This window comes from Nasonia vitripennis, chromosome 5 (genome assembly GCF_009193385.2).
Source record: "Nasonia vitripennis strain AsymCx chromosome 5, Nvit_psr_1.1, whole genome shotgun sequence".
Taxonomy (NCBI): Eukaryota; Metazoa; Arthropoda; class Insecta; order Hymenoptera; family Pteromalidae; genus Nasonia; species Nasonia vitripennis.
This window is the reverse complement of record NC_045761.1, coordinates 12,977,816-13,002,781: the sequence shown is the minus strand read 5'-3', so window position 1 is coordinate 13,002,781 and position 24,966 is coordinate 12,977,816. Positions and strand designations below refer to the sequence as shown.

General features: G+C 52.4%; 2 protein-coding genes across 5 annotated transcripts in view; one reads left to right on the top strand and one right to left on the bottom strand.

The window, feature by feature from the left end:
• The window catches only part of LOC100119823 (autophagy-related protein 16-1), a 295,623-nt gene that overhangs the window by 115,875 nt on the left and 154,782 nt on the right, over positions 1 to 24,966 (top strand). The window lies entirely within an intron of this gene.
• LOC100119983 overlaps positions 1 to 24,966 on the bottom strand; it is a 61,886-nt gene that overhangs the window by 24,932 nt on the left and 11,988 nt on the right. For both annotated transcript variants that reach the window (XM_016987745.2, XM_032600451.1), the window contains one exon: positions 17,535 to 17,736. In XM_016987745.2, coding sequence (XP_016843234.1) covers positions 17,535 to 17,736 — 202 coding nt within the window. The remainder of the gene's footprint in view (positions 1 to 17,534; positions 17,737 to 24,966) is intronic.

Sequence of the window (24,966 nt, the reverse complement as noted above, 5' to 3'; positions counted from 1 at the left end):
CTTCCGGAGCCCTTTTAATTACCCGTCATCGTATTCAATGCTTCATTGTGTGTATACACTGAATCGTCGATATGAATTCGCCGCGCGAGCTTGTCCGAGTGAGAGATGCAGCGCGTAGGCATTTTTACCGCGGGCAGTCGCAGAGGCGTAATTAGCGCGGGCGAATACAAATGACAGCGCCCACGGTAGAGCGGGCCATTACGGTTAAACGTCGGGCATTTTTCAGGATCGAGCCGAGCGTGGAGCGACGTTTGTCACGCGCTACAGAGCCAACTCGTGCGCATCCATGCAATAACACAGCGGGCCATTTACAAAGTGCATCACGCAAGTGCGTTTTTCTGTGTCGCTTCCGACGCGGCTACCGCTCGCTCAAAGCTCGATTACCATCTTAGCGGCTCGCGGAGCTCGCTGTAGCTATGTTTAAAGGTAAGGCGCGATTTATAAGGACATTAATTACGAACGTAAATTCAGCCGCGGCAGCTTATACTCTCTCTCTCTCTCTCTCTCTCTCTCTCTCTCTCTCTCTCTCGCACCCCCTTGGCTCTCTGCGCGCTCGCACACATTCGCGCACTTCTTCCTCTACTAATTACGGTACCTAAACAGCGCGCTTACGAGAGCAAACACTGACGGAGCGACGGAGAGAGAGAGAGAGAGAGTGAGAGAGAGAGAGAGAGAGAGAGAGAGAGAGAGAGAGAGAGGGAGAGTAAGATAGATAGAGGCTTTTCTTGCTCGCGTATTTGACTGTCTTCGCCGCGCACACTATGGCTCTACGTATAGTGTGCGTGCCTAATAGACAGGGGCTTTCTTCGTGCAGCCGCGCCACAGCCAGCCAGAGAGAGCAGGCTTTCGGCAAAAAGTTCTGGCTCAATTAAAGTCTGGCCCGCCAACGCCGCCGTGTACGTGATAAGTGCTCTTGGCCGGGATCCCCGATTTCGCGCCAACGTTTTCATCGTCACACCCTGAGAGAGTATGAAAATTCTCGCGAAGCCGTTGCTCGATAATCGAGTTGATTGAAAAAGGGCATTATGCAATCCCGCATAGTGTACGAGGCTAAAGAGCCGCGCCGGAAAGCAACGAGAGTGAAAGCTAGTGGAGTGTGCGGAACGGCGGCCTAATCGAAGCCCAACTGAATTTCTAGCCGGGCGGTTCGTCGGATTAAGCCGCAAATTGGCGGGTTCGCTTTCATCCCTCGCGCTACTTTGGGCCTGCAAACGAGATTGGAGCTTCTGTAACAAGCAGCCGACGTTGATCCACTTAGCATATCGAAAGTATTTTCGCTAATTATTCCGCTCGCGAACTAAGGGGCGAAGAGAGACAAAGGGAGACAGAGCCATCGGAGCACTATAAATTCCCGGAAAATTTATCATCGACTCCCGACGCTGCGCCGGCGTACCGCGAAACACACGATATTATTTATAGCTTTTCGCTTAATGAGTAAGGCCATTCGTTTCTTTCCTGGCTCTCTCACGCTCTTTCTTCCTCTCTCGCTGGTGCGCACCTCGCAGACACACACAGACACATGGTTGCCGAGAGAGCGAGTAGGTAACGAGATAAATCTCACTTTCGGATCTCTCCCGCGGGAATGTATCCCTGCGCAGCTCTCTCTCTCTCTCTCTCTCTCTCTCTCTCTCTCGCTCTCTCTCTCTCTAGCTTCTGCTGCCACTAGAGTTGTTGCAGCAGGTAAACGTCGGATCTTTAGATACGTGTAAAGCACATGCAGTCCCTTTATGCCGGGGAGAGAGGCAAAAGCCACACGCTCTCGTGTCGGACGAGCGCGGCCAATGAGCAGCTTACGCGAAATTAACGCTCTTCACGCATTTATCTGATCGGCCCGGGATTATGACTCTGCTGCGCTCCTGTAGCTTCCGTTGAGCCTGGTATTGTTGCATTTATTTGCAAAATATTTGGAAAAAAAAATAAATAAAATCCGGAAGGCCATGGAGAGAGAGAGAGAGAGAGAGAGAGAGAGAGAGAGAGAGAGAGCGGCATCGAATCAGCCGCGATGTTTACGGTTATTGGCAGCTCTTATCAAGAGCAACAAAGGAATTGAAGTGGGTCGAAAATTGGCTGACGGTATTCAGAGAGTATAGTATAGCCCATTACGCGAATAACGGCAATTTCTCTCGCTAGCGCGGGCTGCGCGGCCGGAGCCTTTTTATAACTCTGTATAGAGCCTTTTTTTCATGACTCATAGAAAAGACACTTCTACTTTTTTCGACGCCGCCGCTGCCGCCGGCTTCATCCTGAGAATTTTTTTATGACGCGTGCGCTGCCTAGCAGCTGAGCGTGTTAGCCAGTGATGCAATCCCCGGAGTAGTGTGCGCAGGCGGAGGAAAATAAAAGTTAGCGTGCCGAGGCCGGCGAACATTTCGCGCGAATTAACCGAACCGCGGACGCTGGGGCGAAAATCGAGACTTTACGCGGCCGTAAAAGTTACAAGAGGCAAGAAACGCGAGGTACTGCTGCTGCCGCTCTTTTCGAGTGGTTATAGAGCGAGCGAGCGAACACGAGGAAGGGAAGAGGAAGGAAGAACGAGCCGCGAGTATAGAGCGCGAAGGCCCGGGTCAAGCGAAGCCTCGACTATAGCGAGCGCGCGGGCAGGCAAGTAAGCAAGCAGCAGCACCGGCAAAATAGTTTACCAACTCGTTGAACGAGCGACTGGCCGATACTCCCCGTTTCTGGTACGTACACCCCCTCCTCTTCCTCCCGCACACCCGTCGTCCGAACCACAATCTCCTCTTCCTCCTTCCGCCGCCGTATAGAACCACCGCTACGCCGCTGTTGCTTGGCTTTTTTCACAATTTCAGCGTCGACATCTTGCTGGACGCGGGCGCAAAATATACGTTTACACGGACTCTGCGAGGGGCAACTGTTTTTCCCCTCCTTGTTCGCGGTGCGGGCTGAGGCGGCGCGCGCGGAAAAACGAAGACGCGAGAGAAAATGCTGCGGCTATCCCCTCCCCCCTCCTCGCCCTTCTTCTTCAATCATTGAATACCGTTGAGAAATTCCTAGAGTGCGTTAACGTCGATCGACTTTTCTGCGCGGCTTGGCTTGGAATACTACTACTGGCTCTGAAATTTAATATGCGAGCTTGCTGCTGCTGTGTTACCGCACTGCTATAGGACAAAGCTCGCGCGCGCCAAAGGAGCGCCGGATTTTCCGGATATCCGTCGACGCGGTTTCTGCTGCGCTGAATTTGCGAAATTGATTGCGTTCCGCGTACACATACACACACACACACACACAGGCGGAAGGAAAACCACACACACTCTTTGGCGAAGGCGAGATTTAATTTGGAAAAGCGCGATCCTACGTTCGCGATCGACGCGCTGGCTTGTATTACACATCTCCCGGCGCGAGGCAGAGAGAGAGAGAGAGAGAGAGAGAGAGAGAGAGAGAGAGCGTGTTAAGGTGGCTCGTAAGTGCAAGTGCAACTCTCGGAGCCGGGAAGCCTCGCGGTAAGCGAGTTTACGCCTGACAGTTGTAGTTATACGCCGGGCTGCACTTACGGCGCGCGCGAGGCCCTCTCCCAGCGAGCGAGAGAGGGAAAGCCGTATATTTGCGAGTGCAGGCTCGCCTCGTTTGTTTTGCAGCCGCGCGACGACGCCGCCCGTAAGCCCCTTCATGACGATGGGCATCACGTCTCCCAGGCGCCCCCAGCGATCGGACTTTCGGCACGCGAGTGCGCGACGGACGCGGTTAATGAAGCTTTTATCCGGCCGCAGAGTACGGGGAATCGGAAATTGCGCGCTCGAGAGAGCTTCGCTCCGAATTAACATATCATCCGTGCGCCTGTTACTCTCGGCTAATATCTCTGAGAGCGCCGGCCTTTGTATTGGCTGCAATCTCTCCGATGCGGTAGATTACAGCGGGGGAGAGAGAGCGCGCGGTAAATTGAAAAATGGCTTTCCCAAAGTCGCATGAAAGAAGAGCCGCCGGGGCATGAAAGGAAGACAGGAGGCCGAGCTGGGTTTCCGCGCAGACCGTTAATTTTCTCTCTCTCTCTCTTTCTGCGCGCGAAGACTATTTTAGACGGACTCTCGCGGCTTTCAAGAGCTGCTGGCGATAAATTGCATGCGCGCAGGCGAAGAAAGGGCACGAGCGCTTGCGCAGGAATGACGAGGTTCGCGAGAGATGAAGGGTCGATCTCTTTATCGGCCGGCGGCTCTCATTGTCGCGGGAGATAGCGCGAGAGGAGGCCGCTTCGTAGTTTTTCCATTCCGGCGTGTCGCGCCGCCGCTTTATTAATAGCCTGACGTCTGACGATCGACCTTGCTATCCGGCCTTTTTCTTCCGCGTCTTCCTGCTTCGCTTCCTCGTTGCTTTATTTCACCGCGCTGGAGAGCGTGCAGTCGCGGCTCGGTTCTCTATCCCACGCGTGCGGAAAGGAGAAGAGTCATAACAGTGGTCGCTTTATTAGGTATGCATCGCGAGCCTGCTCTACGGCGGCAACGGCAGCAACCGAGGGACAAGACAAAGTACACGACGAGCGCTGGAGATGAGGAAGAGGAGAGAAAGGAGAGAAAAGAGCTTCTCTCTCTCTCTCTCTCTCTCGTGATCTGCGCGGTGTTATTAATGTGCAGAACTAGAAGGCGAGCCCGATCGCATCGCTTCGTGATAAATCTCTTCTGCGCGGCTTTTTTTCTCTACGCTCTCCGCGCCTTCTTTTCCCTCTCACTCCTCGAGTGTATAGCCGGTGCGCCAGCTGACCCCGCGGGCGAGCTCTCCCCGACGTTTCGTTTCGCGTGTTATGTTACGCTTTTCCCGCGAGCGCGTCTTACCATGTCGACTATTCAACTTTTCTCCGCGAGCTCGACGTCTTCGTTTTTCTCTCCTCTCTACGCGCGCCGCCGCCGCTGCCGCGGGAGCAGCAGCAGCTCCCTTTTGCCAGAAGTCCGCTTCGAAAATTCAATTGAAAGCCGTAGAAATTGAATGCCATTATTCAGTCAGTCAGTTTCTTTTCACTCTCCCGAGCTACGCGCGCGTTCGCTTGATCAGGGTAGGAGCTGCCGCGATATTCGCTACTCTGCATATCAGCGGCGGCCCCCACCCTTCTATCTCCTGGTAGCCGATGAAGATGAATTATTCAGATTTTAAAGGGCTGCGGCTTCCGACAGAGTGCTAAATAAAAAGCGCCCCGTCAGATCGGACAAGGGCCCCAGCTGGCGCTATGCTCGCTTCGAATTAACATCGGCCTATCGCCGGGGCAGATCTTGTAAAGGGCGCCGCAGCTCTTTCGCGATTCATCTGAGGCCCTGATAAGGACCGGCTATATAGCCGACAGCTCTCCGGGGCGGCGGCGGAGATAACGACTTAATAGAATATTGCGTGCATGTCCTTGTTTGCGTGGCGCGCGGTGACTCAGAGGGAAGCGAGTTTTTTGCGCATCGGAGCTGCATTGTACGCCTCCGCCTCAGCAGATACACGAGCGTCGTCGAGCGATGAATTTTCGCTGACGGCTCGGGCAAAACGTACGCGCGTACACGCGAGGAGCAAGAGACAGGGAGGCTTACAAGCGCGGCTGGCCCAACGGAAATGCAAGACGTTGGTCTTGATTAGACGTCGTGTTATGCGGCGGTAAGAAAGCCCGAGAGAGAGAGAGAGAGAGAGAGAGAGAGAGAGAGAGAGAGAGAGAGAGAGAGAGAGAGAGAGAGCGAAACAACGACTTACGAGCCCTTTTACTCCTATAGCTCTCGCGGCAAGAGAGCGGAGCGCACTCGCGCGCGGGCTTTGTTTTCTCCGGTTGTGTTGCACGCCCGATAAGGCAGTTTCGTGTAGTGCAGCGAGGCAGCTCTCTTCTTCGATTCTTGCATCTTCGCGCATCGCTAATAAGGTAGTCGCGTTATCGTCTCTTCTCATCCCCGGTCCCTCTCCCTCTTCCTCCTCTTCCTCTTCTTCTTGTTGCTCCCTCTCTCTCTCTCTCTCTCTCTCTTTCTCTCTCTCTCTCTCTCTCTCTCTCTCTCTCTTTCTCTCTCTCTCTCTCTCTCTCTCTCTCTCTCTCTCTCTCGGGACTCCTTCCTCTGCGAGTGTGTGTACGCGAGAGAGGCTCTCGTTGGCGACTGACGGTTTTAAATGTGGTCCCCGGCCGTCGTCCCCGCTCATTTCTCAACGCTCCGCGAGACTCGCTGAGAGAGAATATAATCCGAGAAAGAACCAACAATCCGGGAAGAAAGTTTTGCGCAGTATGCGATTGTTTAGCGAAATTCAAAGTTATCACTCCGCGTGGCCTCGCGGCTCTCTGTTATTTCGTACCACGTGGGTGGCTTCTCCCCAGCTCAATCATTTCCAAGGCCTTCCTCGCCGCCGCCGCCGCTGTCGATCATCCTGCTTCTCCGCGTACAGAGAGAGCGAGAGCGAGAGAGAGAGAGAGAGAGAGAGAGAGAGAGAGAGAGGGGTGGACGACTGCAGATAGGGACTACGGCGGAATTGAAAAATATTGTCCGCCCCGCACCGATGCATTAATTTTCTTAATGGGCTTGCTTGCTGCAGCGTGGCCGAGAGCCAGCCAGCTCTGTGTTTTTATCCGCCGATGGAAAAATAGAAACGCGCTTTGGCAAAAGTTCCCTCTCGTATACGTACATACAGGCGCGCGTGCCCCACTTCCGCCGCTCTCGCGCGCATCATAATCGAGAGTAAAAACAGGCTTATCGCATCGGCATTAGGGAGGAAAGCGCTCTTTAAAGGCCCGGATGCGGACATCCGATCGCCCGTGCATAACGTGCGCGAAAATCTAAACTCGCAGTCGCTTCTTTCCTCCCCCTGCGCGCACAGCACATGCTCTCGGATTACTGTTACCGCGCGCGCCATTCCTCCATAGTCTTTCGCACTTTGCATCGCGCGTGTGTTTACGTTCTCTTAATGTCCCTGCGCCGCGGTGTGGGTATAAGCACACACGGAGCTTCGCACAATGAGCCGCGCGAGTGTGCCGAGTTAATCGCTATCAAAGGAGCCCGCGTACACTTCTATGGCATTTTTTTGTTTTCCTCTCTCCGAGCTTCTCTCTGCCCCGCGGCCGCCATTTCTCATTTGCAACATCTGACCGCGATGGCTCAGTCAGATGCCGCGCACTACTCGCCTTTTTCTTGCGCAAGCTACTAATTGCTCTACAAACCAGTCGTTACCCTGCTGCAGTCGTGTCTTGCCGGGGATTATCTGAATGGACGTGGAGAACCGTTAAATTAGCAACGGGCGTCGCGCGGCGCGGCATTGGGCCTTAATGAGATCAGCAACGTGCGTTTTACAAAGGCATTATAGCGGAAATTTACTTTTATTTTCTCGCGATAATTACGCCACTGTTTTCTTTGCTTTGCTTTGAGTGTCGTTTGAAATTTCTCCCTCCTTCCTTTTCTGCAGAGCTGCGAAAAAGAAAATCCGAATTTCGAAATTGCATTGGATTTAATCAAGAGAGTTATGCACACAGACGTACCGTGCGCGCGCGCAAAATCGCAAGTCGTGTATACACGTAGAGGCTCGGTCTTACTCTTCCGCCGGCCTTCAAATTACCGTTAAGCCCTTGATCGCAATTTAACCCTCCGGCGAGTAATACCGGATCGCAGCGTCTGGCCAATTACCTAACCGCGCGCCTGCGCAACTCGCCTTCTAGCCAACGTACGTTATACGTATACCGCACTCGTCGACTCTACTCTCTTATATGCGCGCTCGTCTCTCCGGGCCTTTTTCTTTTTCTATCGCCAACTCGCTACTTCTTCTTCTTCTTTATCTTCTTCCAGCCTGTGTATACTCGAAAGGATATCGCGCGCTTTTATCAACCGGCCGAGTGCAGAGCTCTCGGACGTCCGACAAATGTTTTAAATCATTGTATCGTACGTAGGCTATTCGCTTTCCACGCGCGAATTATTTAGGTCTCGCGCTCCGACGCGGAATAAAAGCACGGCCCTCTGATGATGATGCAGAGTCGTAACGCGCGCGCGTTATTTTCGCCCGCGCATAATTGACAGCTGTTCGGGCGAGTGAAAAAGTGTATATCCAGCGTATTATGGCGCGATAAGCTTATACTATATATATATATATATATATATATATATATATATATATATATATATATATATATATATATATATATATATATATATATATATATATATATATATATATATATATATATATATATATATATATATATATATATATATATATATATATATATATATATATATATATATATATATATATATATATATATATATATATATATATATATTTTTTTTTTTATATATATTATATTATATATATTTTTATATATATATATATATTATATATATATATATATATATATATACGTGTATAAGCCGGTTGCCGCTGCTGCGAGGTTCCGGTGTATACAGCGCGCGCGCGCAGAGAGGATGAGCGAGAAAGAGCGAGCGCGGGGGCGCCGGCGGAGGCTTGCGCGCACAGCTCACCAGTTATGGGATTAAACAACTTTCCTGCATGATTGATTGCTTTGTGCACACTGGAGCGTTAAAACCTTTTCGCATAGCCGAGAATCGCGCGCGCGCCCACACAGACACGCCAGAGTACAGTACGGAGGGCCTTCGAGCAGCACCTCGAGCTTGCAGCTGTATACAGCTCGGCCCGCTTCTTCCTTCTTCCGCCTTCACCTTTACATTTACCTTTGGCTACTCTGTACAGGGCAGTCTTAGCTGCTCTCTTTCTCTCTTTCTCTCTCTCTCTCTCTCTCTCTCTCTCTCTCTCTCTCTCTCTCTCTCTGTACACACAAAAAAGTAACTAGAGCAGCCCTTACGTACACGCACTCTCCGCTTGTTTAGCCGTCGGATTAATAGCGCTTTAATTAAAATCGCTCCGCTATATAGGTTCTCGAGGCCGTGGAATTTCGCGATACCGATCGATATTATATTTTCGCCGGCCGCCGCGGGGCAAATGCGCACGTGCTATGCTCGCGATTTAATTTCAGCATTAAAATTAAACTGCGAGTCGTGTAAGGCTTAATGAATAGCAGCAGCAAGTTGTTAGCCGGCTGGGCGCGCAGTCGATAAAGCGAATCGTGTAAATTCCCTATCGCTATTCAAGCGCGAATACCTTATATGCCGCGGTGTGGTTGTTATTTTCATTCGCGCAGCGAGAACTCGCTAATGTAATGACTCTATTTGCACGCTCGAGGGGCTCGGCGAGATAAGAAAGCGCTGCTCGTTTTTTCCGGCGCCAGCTCTGATCTTTTCTCGCGTATACGTATGTGTATATGTATACACAGAGACACGAGCGTGCATTGGAAGGAAGAGCTGAGAGAGCCGCGAGCCATCACGGTCAAACGGTACATCCTCAGGCCGAGGAGTCTAAAACCCGGCCGATATAATTACTCGGTACACGCCAACGGGAGATTCCGCTTTGCGTTAAGACCGGATGATCAGGCGGCACGAGAGCAAGTGAGTGCAGGCTCTCTGCGCTGCATACACTGCACGTTATATAGAAGCGGTAGGGGCTGAAGTAGAGATCTCCCGCCGCTGCCGGAAGAGTCCGCGTTTCGATATATAGGCTTAGAGTGAGAGAGAGAGAGAGAGAGAGAGAGAGAGAGAGAGAGAGAGAGAGAGAGAGAGAGAAGCACAACAGTTCCAAAGAAGCTGCTGGGAGGAGGCCGGGCAAAATGGAGGAGATCCGATCGTGCGAATTCCTACGTCCGGTCACGCAGCCACTAGAACGCTACGGCGAGCAAGAGAAAGATAGAGAAAAAAAGCTCGCGGCAGAAACAAGGATTCGCACTAGTCCGATCTAACGGATAACGGTCGGCCCTTGACCGAATCAATCACTCTCCTTCCTCATTCGGTTAGCGCGAGATAAGTGCGCGCATCTGCCCCCGCCGCGCCGCGTTGATTGAAATCGAGCGCAGTTCGCTGCTGTTTCCCGGAAAATTCTGTCAGACGAGAGTCGCTCATTTTTCACCGGCAGCGAAAATGTAAAAACCGGCCGTACGTACATATGCATCGGCAAGGTTCTTCGCGTCCGCGTTATCAAGATCACGCGGGTGATACCCGAGGACGGGCAAATTACGCGGCGTAATTTGTAACACGAGTGCGCACTGCCTATGTACTTTCCCTCTCTTGTACACAGTCTGCAGCGTGCATGTACGACGCGATGTATACGGAACGGGAGTCTGCAGAGAGTTGCGCAGTACTGCTCTCTCGCTCTGTTGTAGTTGTAGTAGTAATAGTTGTTGTTGTTGTTGCTATTGCTGTTGCTGTTGCTGTTGCTGTTGTGCAGTGCGCAGCAGTGAAGCCCGGCTGTCGAACTGACGCGATTCGCTCTTGCACGCGTACGCTGTACACCCATATAGCATAGCCGCGTCTCTCTGTGTGTGCACGACGTACGTGTGTAACAAAGCGCCGGAGCGTCGCCCGTAAATCATAGCCCTCGCACTCACTCGCGCAGCTCGTTCGCTCGCCAGATAAAACTTCGGTCCTCGAGGTCTCTGTTATATTGCACGAATCCCAGCTCTCCCTCTCCGTCATCCCGATGGCGCTCGATAACTGTTTCTCGCTCGCGCGACCTATGTATATATATATGTATAAATAACGACGACGATGTTTCTATTTATAGGATGAATCATCGGGCGCGTTTCGCTTTTTGCCGACCTTCAATTATACACACGCGACTGGCAGCGCCGGCGAAACGAATCGCGCTTGATTTACGAAGGCCTTAAAGGTCGAAATAACCACCTGTTGTTAAAGCCCCCTCCTCGCTCGGCTCCGCGTGCCACGGCCAACCTGTTAAGTGCAGGCGTATTTTGTCATGCGCGCTCTCTGTCTTATTCCCTCCGCGACACCCCCCCCCATTCCTCCTTTTTCCTAATTTCCGGGATTCGCCGCGCCGCGTTTTCATTTGTCCACCTTCACCCCCGTCAGCCCGGGCCATCGATTCTATAAATCCCCCCGAAAGGCTGCGATTTACGACGACAGCGCGTCTCTCGATCGTATTGAAATAATCTCGCGCGGCGCTCGTGCGGACCGTCGCGTTTAATAAAGCCGCCGGCCCGCGCGCAGGGAATACGAGGGAAAAAAGGAGGAGTATAAGCAGAAGAGCAGCAAGCGAAGGGGAAAAAGTTTGTGTTGGCAATCGAAAAGAATTTCGCTCGGTTTTCCGCGATTTCCTGCCGCCTCCGGTGCCGCCGCTGCGCCGCTGGCGAGAGAAGCTTTTTGCCCCGTTTAGCCGCGCGTGAGATTCCCAAGAATCCATTGGAGCGTACTTGGAGTAACTTTGTCAAGCGCGCCTCGCCTCGTGCCTCGGTATCATCCCAGTTGGCAGCCATTCAAAAGGGCTGTATGTGCGCGCGGCGTCGCCTAGTCGTCCGGCAGCAGCCGCTCTATATACACACAGAACTCCGAACCCCTTAGCTCTCTGGCGAACAATGAATTTCGCAGTTATAATTGGAAGTGCCATTGTTACAGAAGCGGAGAGAGAAGAGGGCCACTCGCTAATGGTACAGTAAGTGCAGCTCGCGTGCGGCTTCTCTTATTGTCGCAGTATACAGTGCAAGATATCCGATAGAATAATAATCAGCTTTCGCTGCGTTGATATTCTTTTTCGGGAATTCCATCGAAGTCCTCTAACAGCGCACTCGAACCATTCGCGGAATTGCTTGGCAAACGCATCAATTCTGCAGCACGCGCGCGACGGGCAAAAGCGTTTAATTTCGTCAAAATCCGTGTAATCATCTCCTATCGCGCGCGCACGCTTCTCGGAAATTCGTCATTTCCCAACTGGGGCTTTATGCCTGACTGCATAAATTGTGAAATTTTTCCTCCGGCCGCCGAGGAAACATTTTTCCGCGCTATTATATACGCGCGTATATGGTATAGCTGTATAATAAATTCGCGGGGCCGCAAAGATAGGAAATGAAAATGGTAGCTTTTGCGTGCGCTTGATTATGTAGCGGGCAGCCAGTAACACGTGCCCGGGGTCTCGACCCGATTTTCCACTCTGGCAGAGGAGAGCCAGAGCGCAGAGAAGGATGGACGAGGGCTGGCTTTAATCTGACAAATTTATCTTCCTCCGCTGCGAAATGTCCGAATGAACCGTGTCCGGCTCGAGCGTGCTGTAGTGTGAATTTTCGAGGGCGTCGCATTATTCGTTACCGCTGCTGCAAGCTCTCCCTCCTCCCCTCTCGTTGCCTGCAACGCATACGTCATATGCAGGACGGACCAGTAGCGCTGTCTCGAAATTTCGTGTTCGTCCTTGCGCGGCGCGGGCAGGGGAAAAAGTCACGGAGTCGATGCGGGCGAAACTTTTTGCCGGTGCGTACAGCTCATTTCTGGCTTTGAACCATTGTTTCCCCGCGTGCTCGCGCAATCCTTCGTTAAATAGATCATGTTAATTAATTAAAGGCCTTTCGGCATATAGTAGCCCCCGCCGCGTTATTTCGTCCGCAGAGCGTCGCGCGCGTAAATTCTGTAATCCAAATTAACTCTGCCGTGCCATTTCATTCGCGCGCGTGCACAGGGCGAGTCGATCGAATTAATTAGCGTGTATCTATTTCAGTTTAAATTTATTATCCAATTCGTCGTTCAGAGCACATATAATATTCCAGAGCCACCACGCGATACATTCGGCAGAGGGCGTATAATTACGCGGTAATACGATTCTTCCCTTTGACGAACGAGCGAGCTCCAGCCGTTCTCTTGCGGGCAAAAAGCGCAAAGCTCAAAACTGCAGCATGCTCAAGGGGCGATCGTTTAGTTTACACTCAAGCATCAGCGCGTGACAAGCCCGCAGTGCAGCGAGGTGTATCAAAGTTCGATGTACACAAAGCGAGGCGGTGGCGTCAGCGGCGACGCTGCGGTGTATAGATGCATCTGTGCGCAGTGTGTGTGCCGCGCTCTCCCAGGCTTCGATCTCTTTGTGCTCCTCGCTCTCGCCCACAGAGATTCTCCGCGTGTCCCCGAAGGTCTACCTATATACGCGCGGAGCGATAGCGGCTGCAGCGGCAACCCTCTCATTAGGCGGGACCTCATTATACCAGCGGCAGCGGCATCGGGGCGCGGAGAGAGCCTCTGGGAGCTTGTCGCTCGCGCACGATTATATTACATTATTGTAATTGATAGCGGGGCGCAAGTTGTGGAGGGACGAAGACGCCGCGAGTCTTGAACAATAAACTGATTAGCGCGCGCCCCGGTAGCTACCTCCTCGCCGAGATCGATCGAGCAATAATAACCGATCTCGCGACTGCAGCGCACATAGGTGCATAAGTACTCGCGACGCGCGGCATCCATATGTATCCGCATACACAAGTGCTGTGTGCGGCGAGCGAGCGAGCGAGACCGAGTGTCGGTCCCTCGTCTCGGCCGTCGTCGTCGTCTTTGGTGGTGGCGGCAGCAGCAGCAGCGCGGCGTGTATACCGGTCCGCGGCGTGTGTACCTATCGTACCGATCGAGGATCGATCGTACGCGATCCGCCTCGTTCCGGCAACGAGCACATGCCTCCTCCTCCTTTCTTGCTCAGCTCGTCGTCCTTCTCCAGCTCTCGCCTGGATCGACATCGATTTAAAGCCAATCGTAATCTTGATTGCCTCCGCCGTACACTTGTGCGCGCCTATGCGCAACCACCCTCTATACCTTCTTTATCTGTCGGTCGCTCGCCGCTTTTTCTCTCGCAGCCGCGCGCAGCGTTTCCTGTTTGTTTAATAACGCGCTTTTCTTAATAACTGTTGATTAGCGATTTATTCGAGATAATTGATCAGGCAGCAGCCGTTTATTAGAGTCTCGTAAATTCAACGGTAAGCACAATTATAAGCTAGAGACAGAGAGAGAGAGAGAGAGAGAGAGAGAGAGAGAGAGAGAGAGAGAGAGAGAGAAAGAGAGATGATTTTCCCGCTCGATTACGAACACGCGCGCACGGCAGCAGCGGCCCCTCGACAATGTTACAGACTCATCGATCGCAATCGTTACATTCGTAAAGTATACGGGAGAGAGAGCGAGTTTTAAATTGTGTTTCTAATGGAAGATTCCGCACTCTACGCCGTATTTCTTTTTCGCCATGAACGCCGGAGATTCCCTCGCTGCTAAAGTATCGAGTCGGTTCTTCTTTTTACAAAAATTACTTCTTCTTCTTCCTGCCTGTGTTCTTCGCGTCTACGCACGCTCTCCCGGCGCTGTTACAAAGGGAATTCCTGCGAGGTGCGGCGGCAGCTCGCAGGTGCGTGAAAAATCGCTCCTATGATTTAGAATTTCGTTTCGCCGTGCATTACATAACGCGCTGACGCGCGTTTCATTTAAAATGTAAATGCGCGGCCGATGCGAATGATTTTTGCAGCCTGAAAAATTAACGCGCGCGTATAGCTACAGCGTACGCAGAGGCGCGTTTAATATTCAATGGCCGAGCTGCAATAAATTCACGTCTCACTCTCTCTCTCTCTCTCTCTCTCTCTCTCTCTCTCTCTCTCTCTCTCGCGTGGCGCGCGACTTGTAAATATTGCGCAGAATTGAGCAGCGCGATGCGGTAAATTGTCGGGAGGTCTCGTTAAAACGAATGACAGTATTGCTTCACGCGTGTTCCTCTCGCGGTGTCCATCAATGACGGAGAGAGAGAGAGAGAGAGAGAGAGAGAGAGAGAGTGAGAGAGAGAGAGAGAGAGAGAGAGAGAGAGAGAGAGAGAGAGAGAGAGTAGAGGCAGAGAGCGGCGTGTAGGTCATAGCTCTGCGGCTCAGAGGGGGGGGGGATCATCGATCGAGCCGCGGTGGTCTGTCCGTCTCTGACTGAGGCTGCAATAAGACGTGCCGGCCGATCGCATGTCTCTCGCGCGCTTCGAAACTCTGTAAGAGAGAAGTTTCCTGAAACTCGAGTCCCTTCGCGCCTCTCGGCTTTTTCAGTGGCGAGAGACAACAAACTCGGACGCACTCGCGAGCTGCAGTCCGCGATTTATGCAAAGGTCTTAATTGACCGGGGTAATTTACGAGGAGAAGCGCGTTGCTCCGTCTGTTATACGCAGCCGAAGCGGAGGGGGAAGGGGAAGAGGAAGAGTTGGCAGGCGAGGAAGTAAGGATCGACTAACGCTCGGCGCTAGCCTTGGCTCCCTCTTGCGCTTGTCAGTGCGAGAGCCTGGATTGCGCGCCAAGAAGAGAGAGAGAGAGAGAGAGAGAGAGAGAGAGAGAGAGAGAGAGAGAGAGAGAAATACCGTTCCCATAGAATGTTAATGCGATCCCGAGCGCGCGCCTGCGCCGATTCGCCGAGTCCCTTATACACATCGGCTCCTGTTACACACGCTCTCGTTGGCTCGGCCCCCTCTCCAGAGCGAGCGCGGAGCTGCACGCAGCTTGCATTGTTGCGCAATACTTGCCTGACTTCCGCCGCGGCGGATCTTTCTCTCGCTGAATACTGTATGTGTATGTATATGTGAGTACGCGTGAAGTCGCTTGTTAATCGTTGCACCAGTGCACCGGGAGAATCGTCTACCAAGCTGCATCGCCGAGCAAGACTGATTACCGTTGGCGACTATACATACATACAGGCTGCTTCCGCGCAGGCGTGACGAGCCATTCCGAGGGACTCGAGCTATACTGCTGCAGATTCCGGAAGAATTCCGAGAGCTCGTACTCCCGCTCTTACCGGGATTCCTCCTCGTTGCTTCCGCTCCCCATTTACTTTTCTCCGGGATGGTCCTTCCGCTCTCTCGGGCTTCCTTTCTCTCTTCGCTCCTAGGACTTTCTGCTCCTTTCTTTGTCCCTTTGTCTTTCGCCCTCTTCTTTTTTTCTTCTTCTCCTCGTTCGCCGCCGCTAGCTGCCATACTGGATTTCACTCTTTTCCTCGGCCTCCTTGACCCTTATGCTCTAGAATTCCTCGCATGGCTCCGTATCGCTGCTCTTTTCGACTTTTCGGCTGTAAACTCGCGGTATCACACGAGTTCGCTGCTAGTCGCGGCTAGGCTTAATCGCTCCTGCATAATTGCAATGGCGAGACAAAAAGAGCGAGAGCTGCCGCCGCTGCTGCTGCATAATTTATGCGAGTTGCCGCGAACAGTTTCGTTCATCATTAAACGTAATTGTAAAATTCCTGGGCTCTGCGCAAGACGCCCGGGAGAGATATCCAGCCAACTAGCACGTTCTCTTCTCTCTCTCTCTCTCTCTCTCTCTCTCTCTCTCTCGCTCGCGCCGTCCTTTTTTTATTATCGATCGCTATCGAGCCTCCTCTCCTCAGTCTATCATTAAGTAGCTGAAGTTAACGCGCGAGTTTCTACAGGCGGAGCGAGAGAGCTGCGAGGAATGCTGCGAAATGGTCCGATTAGCGTTCGCCGAGACAAAAACTTCGGAGCCGAAGGATCGTTCTCTCTCTCTCACTCTCTCTCTCTCTCTCTCTCTCTCTCTCTCTCTCTCTCTCTCTCGCCCTTCCGCAGGATCGGCGTTTTTGCCAATTTCTTCGCGCCAGCTCTCTCCTACGTGGCCCTTTCCCCGCCATTCCGCGAATAACTCGCCGCCGCCGAGATTCGTCTACTCTGCGCGCACGACTCGAGACGCGCGTCATATACCTTCGCGATATTGAAATTCATTTTCATCGGATACTTCAATATTTGCCGGCGCGCGATCTCGAATAGAATTTCAATTACGTCGGCTGCTGCTACCATAGGCAGAGAGAGAGAGAGAGAGAGAGAGAGAGAGAGAGAGAGAGAGTGAGTAACTCCATGGAGGATGTTTAATATTAGAGTCCGCGCTAGCGCGAGGAGGGGGGAGGGGGCAAAAGTAAAAGCAAGAGCCGAGTTCAAAGGAGGAGAGGGATGTAAGAGAGCCGGCGCGCAATCGAGTATAAAAGCGAGAAGAGATAGCCTCTATAGAGGAGCGCAAGATAAGCGGGGTGATCATTACACCAGAGGCGTGCTCGCACAAGGCCTGAGCAATGTAAACGCATAAACAGCCTCATATGACACGGAACCGCATTATTTACATCTGGCCGTAAAGAAGCGCCTTGATACGCATAATTGCGTCTGGTTACGCACGGTTACGCGCACGGCTCATTCGCTAGAGGGAGAAAATAAGATCGCGCGCGCGCGCGGCTAGAGGGATCCTTTTCCATTATGCTACACTCGATGGAGTTTTCAATATTTCATGCAACACGCATAATTCAAACGCGCGAGACTCTCTCTCGTGGCTGTGCGCGAATAGCTAGTCGAGAGAGAGAGAGAGAGAGAGAGAGAGAGAGAGAGAGAGAGAGAGAGAGAAATATTTAGCAGGCCGTAATGGCTCTAAGTATATTACGCAGGTGCAAACACTTTCCTTTTGCAATGGAATTATTTAGCGGCAGCGGGAAGAGAGGTACACGCGCGCCGGACTTTTTTCGGATTCGCCCCGGCTGTACGGCTGCAGCAGACTGCTCCCCTCCTGCTGCCTCATAATAAATTACACGCTGTGCGATCGCGCTCGCGCGCCATAAGCCGAACAACAATATTCAGCGCTTTATATGCAATTTCGATTTTTGTTCCCGAGCATCGCGGCGCGATGACGCCGTAAATCAATGCGCGCGCATGTATATGTAATAATAGATAAATTAGCTGCTTGCGCGCATATAATATTGTGTACTCACCGGCAGAGGAAGTCCCTCTCGCCGAGGCAGAGCTCAAGGCAGTGCTGGCGCGTCGAGGCGTCGGTGGTGCGCCGCGTGTGACCCTGTAGCCGATGTCCTTGCACTCTGTCGATGCACCAGGCGCGCTCGCACGGCTTCACCGACAGGCAGCTCTTCTGCGCGTAGATCGTGAAAACGGGGAACTGCGACTGTGACAGGGCACCTGCAACACAGAATCGGAAAATGTCAGGCTTTACAAAAGGACTTTGCTCTCGACTCGACAGCCGCGCGCTCAAAGTGGCTGCACTGCGTGTGCCATTTTCCGTCTAACTGTATAGATCTATAGCTCGATCTTCTTTCTCTCCGATCGAGTCTCATCAATGCTCGTTTCTCCATTTAAATTTACTGCGCGCGACGACGATTACCCCGGCGCCTACTCTCTTTATATTGCTTTTTCCTCACTCGCTCCCTTATTTCCCGAGCGCGCGCGCGACATCAGAGGAAAAAGTCAAGTGCATTCTCTGCCTCTCGCGAGTGTTTCGTAATTAATCTCGGAACTTTGATTCGCCAAGATTCACTCGACAATAAAGCGAGAGCCCGAGCGGAAAACTTTCGTCGAGTGTCTCGAGCAAGAAGATCCATCGATCTCTGCGAATATTCGCGCGCGCACACTGCTGCGCAGCAAAGGACGCTCTCCCTGTCTAATCTCCTAATGGCTCGCCTCTGCCGAGGATGGTCGAGTATATCGGAAAAGCTCGCGCCGCTTTGTCCGTGTATAGTCCGCGAGCTCGGGGTCGTGCGACTCCGGTAAGAGCAAATTATATCGCGAGGAGCGAGGCGGCGAGCATCGGGCAATGGGAGGCGGTAGACGAGGGTGGCGAGCGCCAACTCGGTAGCCACTTGGGGCCCGCGATTATTCATCGGACTGCGCCGTTGATAGGGGAAGGCGAAATTGCGGCTAAGAAGATGTTACCCGCCGCGTGGCTGCCAGCTATCTGGCTTATAAGCAGCGGGCCCCTCTCTTCAATTCACTCGACTGCATAGTGTTGGCCTATAGGCTGCTGCTCTTGCCTCACCTCATTTCCGGGGGCCTAGCAGCAGCGGCAGCAGCTCTACGAAGACAAGCACCGCTTACAGTTATAATGCTACCGCATTACAAGATAATGGAGTATTATACACAGCGCGTGGAACTTTCTGCGTGTGCATACGCATTCGCGCAAAGATTGGGAGCCTGAGATGGCTCTGCGAGAGAGGCGCAATTGCAAACCGCGCGAGCGATGAGCGAATATTGAAAGTCATATTTGCACTCGAGTACCGAAGCCTCCGCGCGCGCGATGGGTATATAACTTTTGCCCTTCTCAATTTCCCGGCTGCATCGCGCGGCAAGTTCGGCGGAATATGCGGCGAGAAAAAATACTGCCGCCTTCAACGTGTAAATTCGGCCAAGTTTGCCCGACGGTCGGCAGGGCGGTAGCTCAATATGTGCTCTCGATATATGGATTTTGGTAATTTATAAGGAAAATCGCGCCCGCGCTAGCTAGTTTACGTTCGCCGGCAAAGCTCTTGGATATTGAAAAAGTCTCCTTGGATCGCTGCAGCAGTGGCGCCCAGCTCCGACCGCCCGGGTAACTGTACGTTCAATTTGCGGCCGTGATTTACATCGAGCCATCTGCCGCCGCCACCGACATCGCGGCGCTGCCGAGCTTTGTGTTTCGACGCTGTGAAATTCAGCGTAGCGAATAATTGGCTGCCGTTAATTTTGCAAATTAACGTGTTACCCGGGCTTAATTACGCGACGGCCGAGAGCCGTCCGGAGAAGGGATCAGCACGCAACTCTCCTTTTCCTCGGCTCCGCGCTGCTCGCTCTCTCTCTCTCTCTCTCTCTCTCTCTCTCTCTCTCTCTCTCTCTCTCTCTCTTTCTCTGTTGTTGCACAGCCGCGCGGACGACGCTACTTATGTTCAATTTTCATCTACTGCACCCCGACGGAATTGGGCTTACGCGCGGCGCCGCTGCACCAGCCCCCCCCCCCCCCTAGCGAAGGCAGGTATGAAAAAGAACCAATTTACTCGGCTAGCGGTACACATCGCGCGACTCGGTAATTACGAGAATTGGCGTTTATTAAAAGAGGTCGCGGCAGCTGTAAAGTCGATCGTATAATCCTTCCAGGATTTAGCGCAGGCGAATAGAATAATTGATTATTAACGAGTCAAGCGCGGCGCAAGGGTGTAATTGATTAACGCGAGGCATGTCGTCGATCTCGGAGGGAGAAATAATGACCGCTCGCGTGCGAGGCAAACATGCAGGTGCCGGACGAGAAAACGTGACGGGAAAAGTCAGAGCTGATTCGCCGAGGCTGCTCCGTCTCTCTCTCTCTCTCTCTCTCTCTCTCTCTCGCTGCGCAGAGGAATATATTGCATAATATCGCGCGGTTGGGCGCTATAGAGACTCCCCCCGGAGATAGCGCTCGCGCGCGCATTATGTACACCGACGCTTTGTGCATGTGCGCGCGCGCGCGTGTGTGTGTGTGCGTGTGTGTAAGCAAGCCGACAATAAGCTGCACATAACGCTGTGGAATGCCTCGATCGGCTGATATATACGGGCAGCGGCCGCAGCGCTCGGGAATCTATCCCGCGAGTTTTGAAGAGTGCGCGTGGGATCCTAGCGGGACATCGCCGCCGACGCTGTTATATAGCCAGATATAAACTCGGAGAGGAGAGGAGCCGCAGAAGAGGGGGACTGAAACAGTCTATAAGCGCTGCACCGGCACAGCAGACAAAGACAAGGACGGAGATATACATAGAGCGAGAGCAATGCGTTTCCGCTGCTGTAGCTACTGCGGCCGCTGCTGTGCACACGCATTGCACTGACAACAATGTCTTGCGGTAACACCACACTGTGCGCACGCACTAAGTGGCCGCCGCCGCACATTCAATTGTTCATTACCATTCGCAAGAGAGATTCTTCATTTCCTCCTTGGCCGTTATAAATGAAAAGCATAATTGATTCCGAACGAAGAAAGAGAAGCTTAACGGAACCGCAGCAGCTTCTTTTCACTCTAGCCCACCGCGCCCGCGCGTAATTACGCCCGCGCCGCAGCTATCCGCTGTATACCATAATAAACATTCCCGATACGCGCTGATTGAAGGAATTAGCTATACCCCGGATAAATAATTCGATGGCTGACGCGTACAGTCTAACTATGGAATATTACGAGCCGACGAGACGTCGAACCTGTCGGCGAAAATAATATTTTAGATGATAGGGGAAGGAAGAGAGGAGGTCGAGTTTAGCATGTATGAGACGCTTGAATAAAGCGAATCTTGAACTACTGCCAACATTTTCAATCGGCCTTTGCAGCAGCAGCAGCAACATCGCTACTTTTTCTTTTTCCCTGCAACTCACTGCGCGCTGCTCCCGCTCGGTTTTTCCTCTCTTCCCCTCCATGATTCTCTACATTTTCAATAGCCGTAGGCGGCCATCTTCTTTCTTCTGCTCGTACGCGCTCTACCCTATACACAGGCAGCCGCGTAATTCCACGAGTCGAATGCGCATTCGTACTTTCAAGAGGGCACGCGCCTCGCTCCCTCAGAGCAGCCTTTGATCCTTCGAAAAGTCATTTTTGCCTTTCCCTCGTCACTCCTCGCATTTTACTTTCAAAATTTTAGACGCGGATAGCGGCGGAAAGGAATACACGCGCTTGCCTCTCTGCAGGCGTTGTCCGCGCGCGAGCTCTTTTCCGCTCAGCGAGGGCGCATTCCGCGAACGTCTACGTGTGAGATGCCTCGCGATCTTTCTCTGTCGCCTCTCGGGCTCTCCTGTACTATTACTATACGCTGTACGGAGCAGTCGACTGCATGCGAGGTCCCGTTCCCGAGAGCCGCCGATATCTATAAGCCGGGTAAATATTGAATCTATAGGCACGCGCGTACGTTCGCTTGTCTCGCATCTATCGTCGTATACGCGGCTCGAGCGGAAACATTAGGATGATCTAATGCCTGTGCGCGGGCGCGCTCGAGCCCTTCCACACACTATCGCGGGCTTTTACTGTGCGCTTATTCCGCGGAATATACGTACATTCGCGATACAGCCGACGCAGCTTTATGGAAATAATATATTTCAAGTGCGGAGCGCTCGAGTGAGATTCATCCCCGCGCGCGTTAGCTCCGCAGCTTTTTCGCACAGTCGCAGCGTACGTGGATGTGAAAAGTAGAGAGAGAGAGAGAGAGAGAGAGAGAGAGAGAGAGAGAGAGAGAGAGAGAGAGAGAGCTACGGTACGCGCTGGTAATTGCAAGCGCAACTCGTCGGCGCTTTGATACGAGAGTGCAGGGTGGTGCCGATTGTAGCGATGAAATATGTAAAAAGGCGCAGAGAGCCCGGAGAGAAATTAGTTTCGGAGCAAAAAAGCCAGAGACGTGCAGCGCCGGAACTCGTCGCGTCACGAGACTATCGGCCCCGCGTTTGCGCACACTTTGCCTTTTTCTCTCCCTCTCTCTCTCTCTCTCTCCTGCCCTACATGGCTCGCTTCTAATTTGCGTGCGCGCTGCTTTCTCTCTCTCTCTCTCTCTCTCTCTTTCTCTCGCTGCGAGGATTTAATGCTGGAATAACCGCGCCCTGAAATACGACGAGTGCCGTTGTTGTTCCTGCAGTCGCTGTTCCCTCTCTGCCGCAACAACGGCTTCTCTTTCTTTCTCGCCCCCGGTATACTCTCGTGTGCGCTTCGCTGAGATTGCACACGCTTTTGGAGGCTACCGGCCGATTAAATGTACCCTAGGAACGAGAGGGGAAATTAAGCGGCGCGCCTTCAGCTCCGGCAAAGCGAGCGTTTTAATTAGTCTGTTGACAGCGGAAATTGCCGGGGACAGAAGAGATCGGTTGACAGGAGGCGTGAAGCGCGCGCGGTAAAAATTACTCGATTCGACAGCCGAGAGTAGAGCGCGAGATGGGCTTCACGCGCGCATAAAAAATTCGCACGCTCGCGCGGGCGACGCGATTCAATCAGGTGCGCATTCGAAAGCGAAAAGAACGGGGCGCCGGCCCTGTTTGCACGCGGCGCATTTAAAGTACAGCTGAGCACTGGCACACTGTATGCACCGCGCGTTGTGTATACGAAGCATGGATGGAGCTGAAGAGAGCTCAAAACAGCAAAATTGAATTCCGGCTCGACACACTCGCAGCGAGAGAGAAATATAAAGGGACCGACGAGTATATCTACACGTATGCGCGCACGCTGGGGGGCACCGTCGATAACGTGATTACTTTTGATGATTCTCCGGAAGCCATTCGCACCTCGTAGATTGAAGCACACGCGAGGATTGAATATTGTCTACTTTCCTGCGCTCGAGCGATACAGTAACTCGTCATGACGCACCGCGGACAAAGTACAACTTCGAGGCGCTCCGAGTATAGGCGCGATTTACATTTTCCAACCGGCTGCGGTGGCACACGGCGGCGGCAGAAGACAATTTCCCTTTGGCGAGCGAGCGTACTCCGCAGCGGTGCATAACAGTACGAGGAGCGCATGCAAGTTCACGCGAATAACAGACGCTCGGCGCGAGCTCTGAGCAAACGCACCTGTAGGCGCTATAATAGCGAGAGAGAGAGAGAGAGAGAGAGACAGCGAGTGCGGTATACACATACACGCGTGTACGCGATTAACAGCCGCAAATTGCTTCGGAAACGCTAGTCGCTTCCGCGAACGAGACTGCACATTGGCGCCCGCACAATCTCGACCTGCCGAATGCCCGTTTGCCGTTTCTTTTCTTTCTTTTCCCCCCGCTCCTCTCTCCTACACTCCTCGCTCTACTCCAACTGCAAAGTAGTCGGCTCATTTACGGGACTCGCAGCTCTACTGGCTTTGACGTAAATTCAAACGGCATTTTTTCCGCCGTGGACAAATCCGAAAGGAATAAAAATGTTAACGGGATACATGCGCGCCGGCGCATTATGCCGCGCGCTGCACCGAGAGAGATGCACCGGCGCACTCGGCGAATTATTGTTTATGTCCTCCTCGCGCTGATGCGGACTCTATACACGGCGTGTGTATCCCTCCTTCCTCTCTCTCTCTCTCTCTCTCTCTCTCTCTCTCTCTCTCTCTCTCTCTCTCACTCAAAGTGTGCACACGGCTATAATGCCGGAAAATTAGTATTTTAAATTAATCGCGCAATAAGGATTCATCAGGTGAGTGCGCGAGCGGCATTGTTGCTGCGATATTAATACCATGCAAATTGTCCCGGCAACGATATTCGCATTAATAAAATTCGGCAAAAGCGTTTCGGTTTTATTGTTAAACACGATTGCCGAATGTGTCCTAGAATATTCGCCGAAGCTCTCTCGATTGTCTCCGCATTAAGCGTTCAATAATCCGCCAACGAATTGTTATCGTCGAACGATGCAGGAAATAAAGAATCGACAGGCGGCTGGTAAAATTTGGAACGCGAGCGCTCTATTTATATTCCAGCTACATAATTCAACGCGAGGTTGATCGTGAATGGAGAATTCGTTTCTTCTTTCAAATGAGCCGTGTCGCGGCGCTAATGACGCCGGAAAAACGGATGAATCATTTACGCTCTCGGTTCATCGGGCTTTAGCTCGCGGACTATCGCTTATATTCCTGAAATATCATTGTGAGCGAACGAGAGGAAGAGAGAGGGAGGAGAAAAAATCAATAGCTCGGAAGCTGCAACTGTACGCAGAAGCCATAAACGCCTATAGCAGTCCGTGTGTGCGTGTAAATCGTAACGGCAATAAATTTACGCGCCGAGTTCAATGTGTGTGTGCGCGCGCCACTAGCAATTCGATCCGGTAACGGGAAACGAGTCCTTAACTACCTAGTGGCGGTTGCGCGCTGCTGCGTCTACTCGTCATAACGCGCGCTTGCATTTTTCATCTCGACGCGTATGCGGAGATGAAGAGAGTAAAAAAACGAGTGTCCTTGTAGAGAGCCGAGAAGGAGAGAGCATTGTTAATCGAATCTCCCACGAGCTGCCTCTGCAGCGGCTGATGTCCAGTGCATCCTGTAAGTGGCACGGCGAGTCGCGATATAGCTAACTATTAGCAGTGACTCTATGCAAATTCAGCCCAGCAGACAACGAGCGCACGGAAGAGCTAGCAGCAGCAGTAGAAGAAGAAGAAGAGAGGAAGCAAGAGAGAGAGGCACGCACGCACGCTCGTGAACAAGACGAAGCGAATGCCGGTCGCGAACGAACCCCATAAATTCTGGCGAACACGAATGATCTCGGTATACGGTATTCGTGCCGTTGTCGTTTGGCGACACGTACCTAGCTTGAATCGTCTCTCTCCCTCTTTCTTCACACGGGCACACTGTGTATGGGCGAACAGAATGGCATACGTGGTTAACAGTACGTTCCAGGAACCGACTTCCATCGCTTCACTCTCTCGCGGAGAAAGAGCGAGCGAGAGGGAAAAGGCTCCCAAGATCGCTCTTTCGCTCTT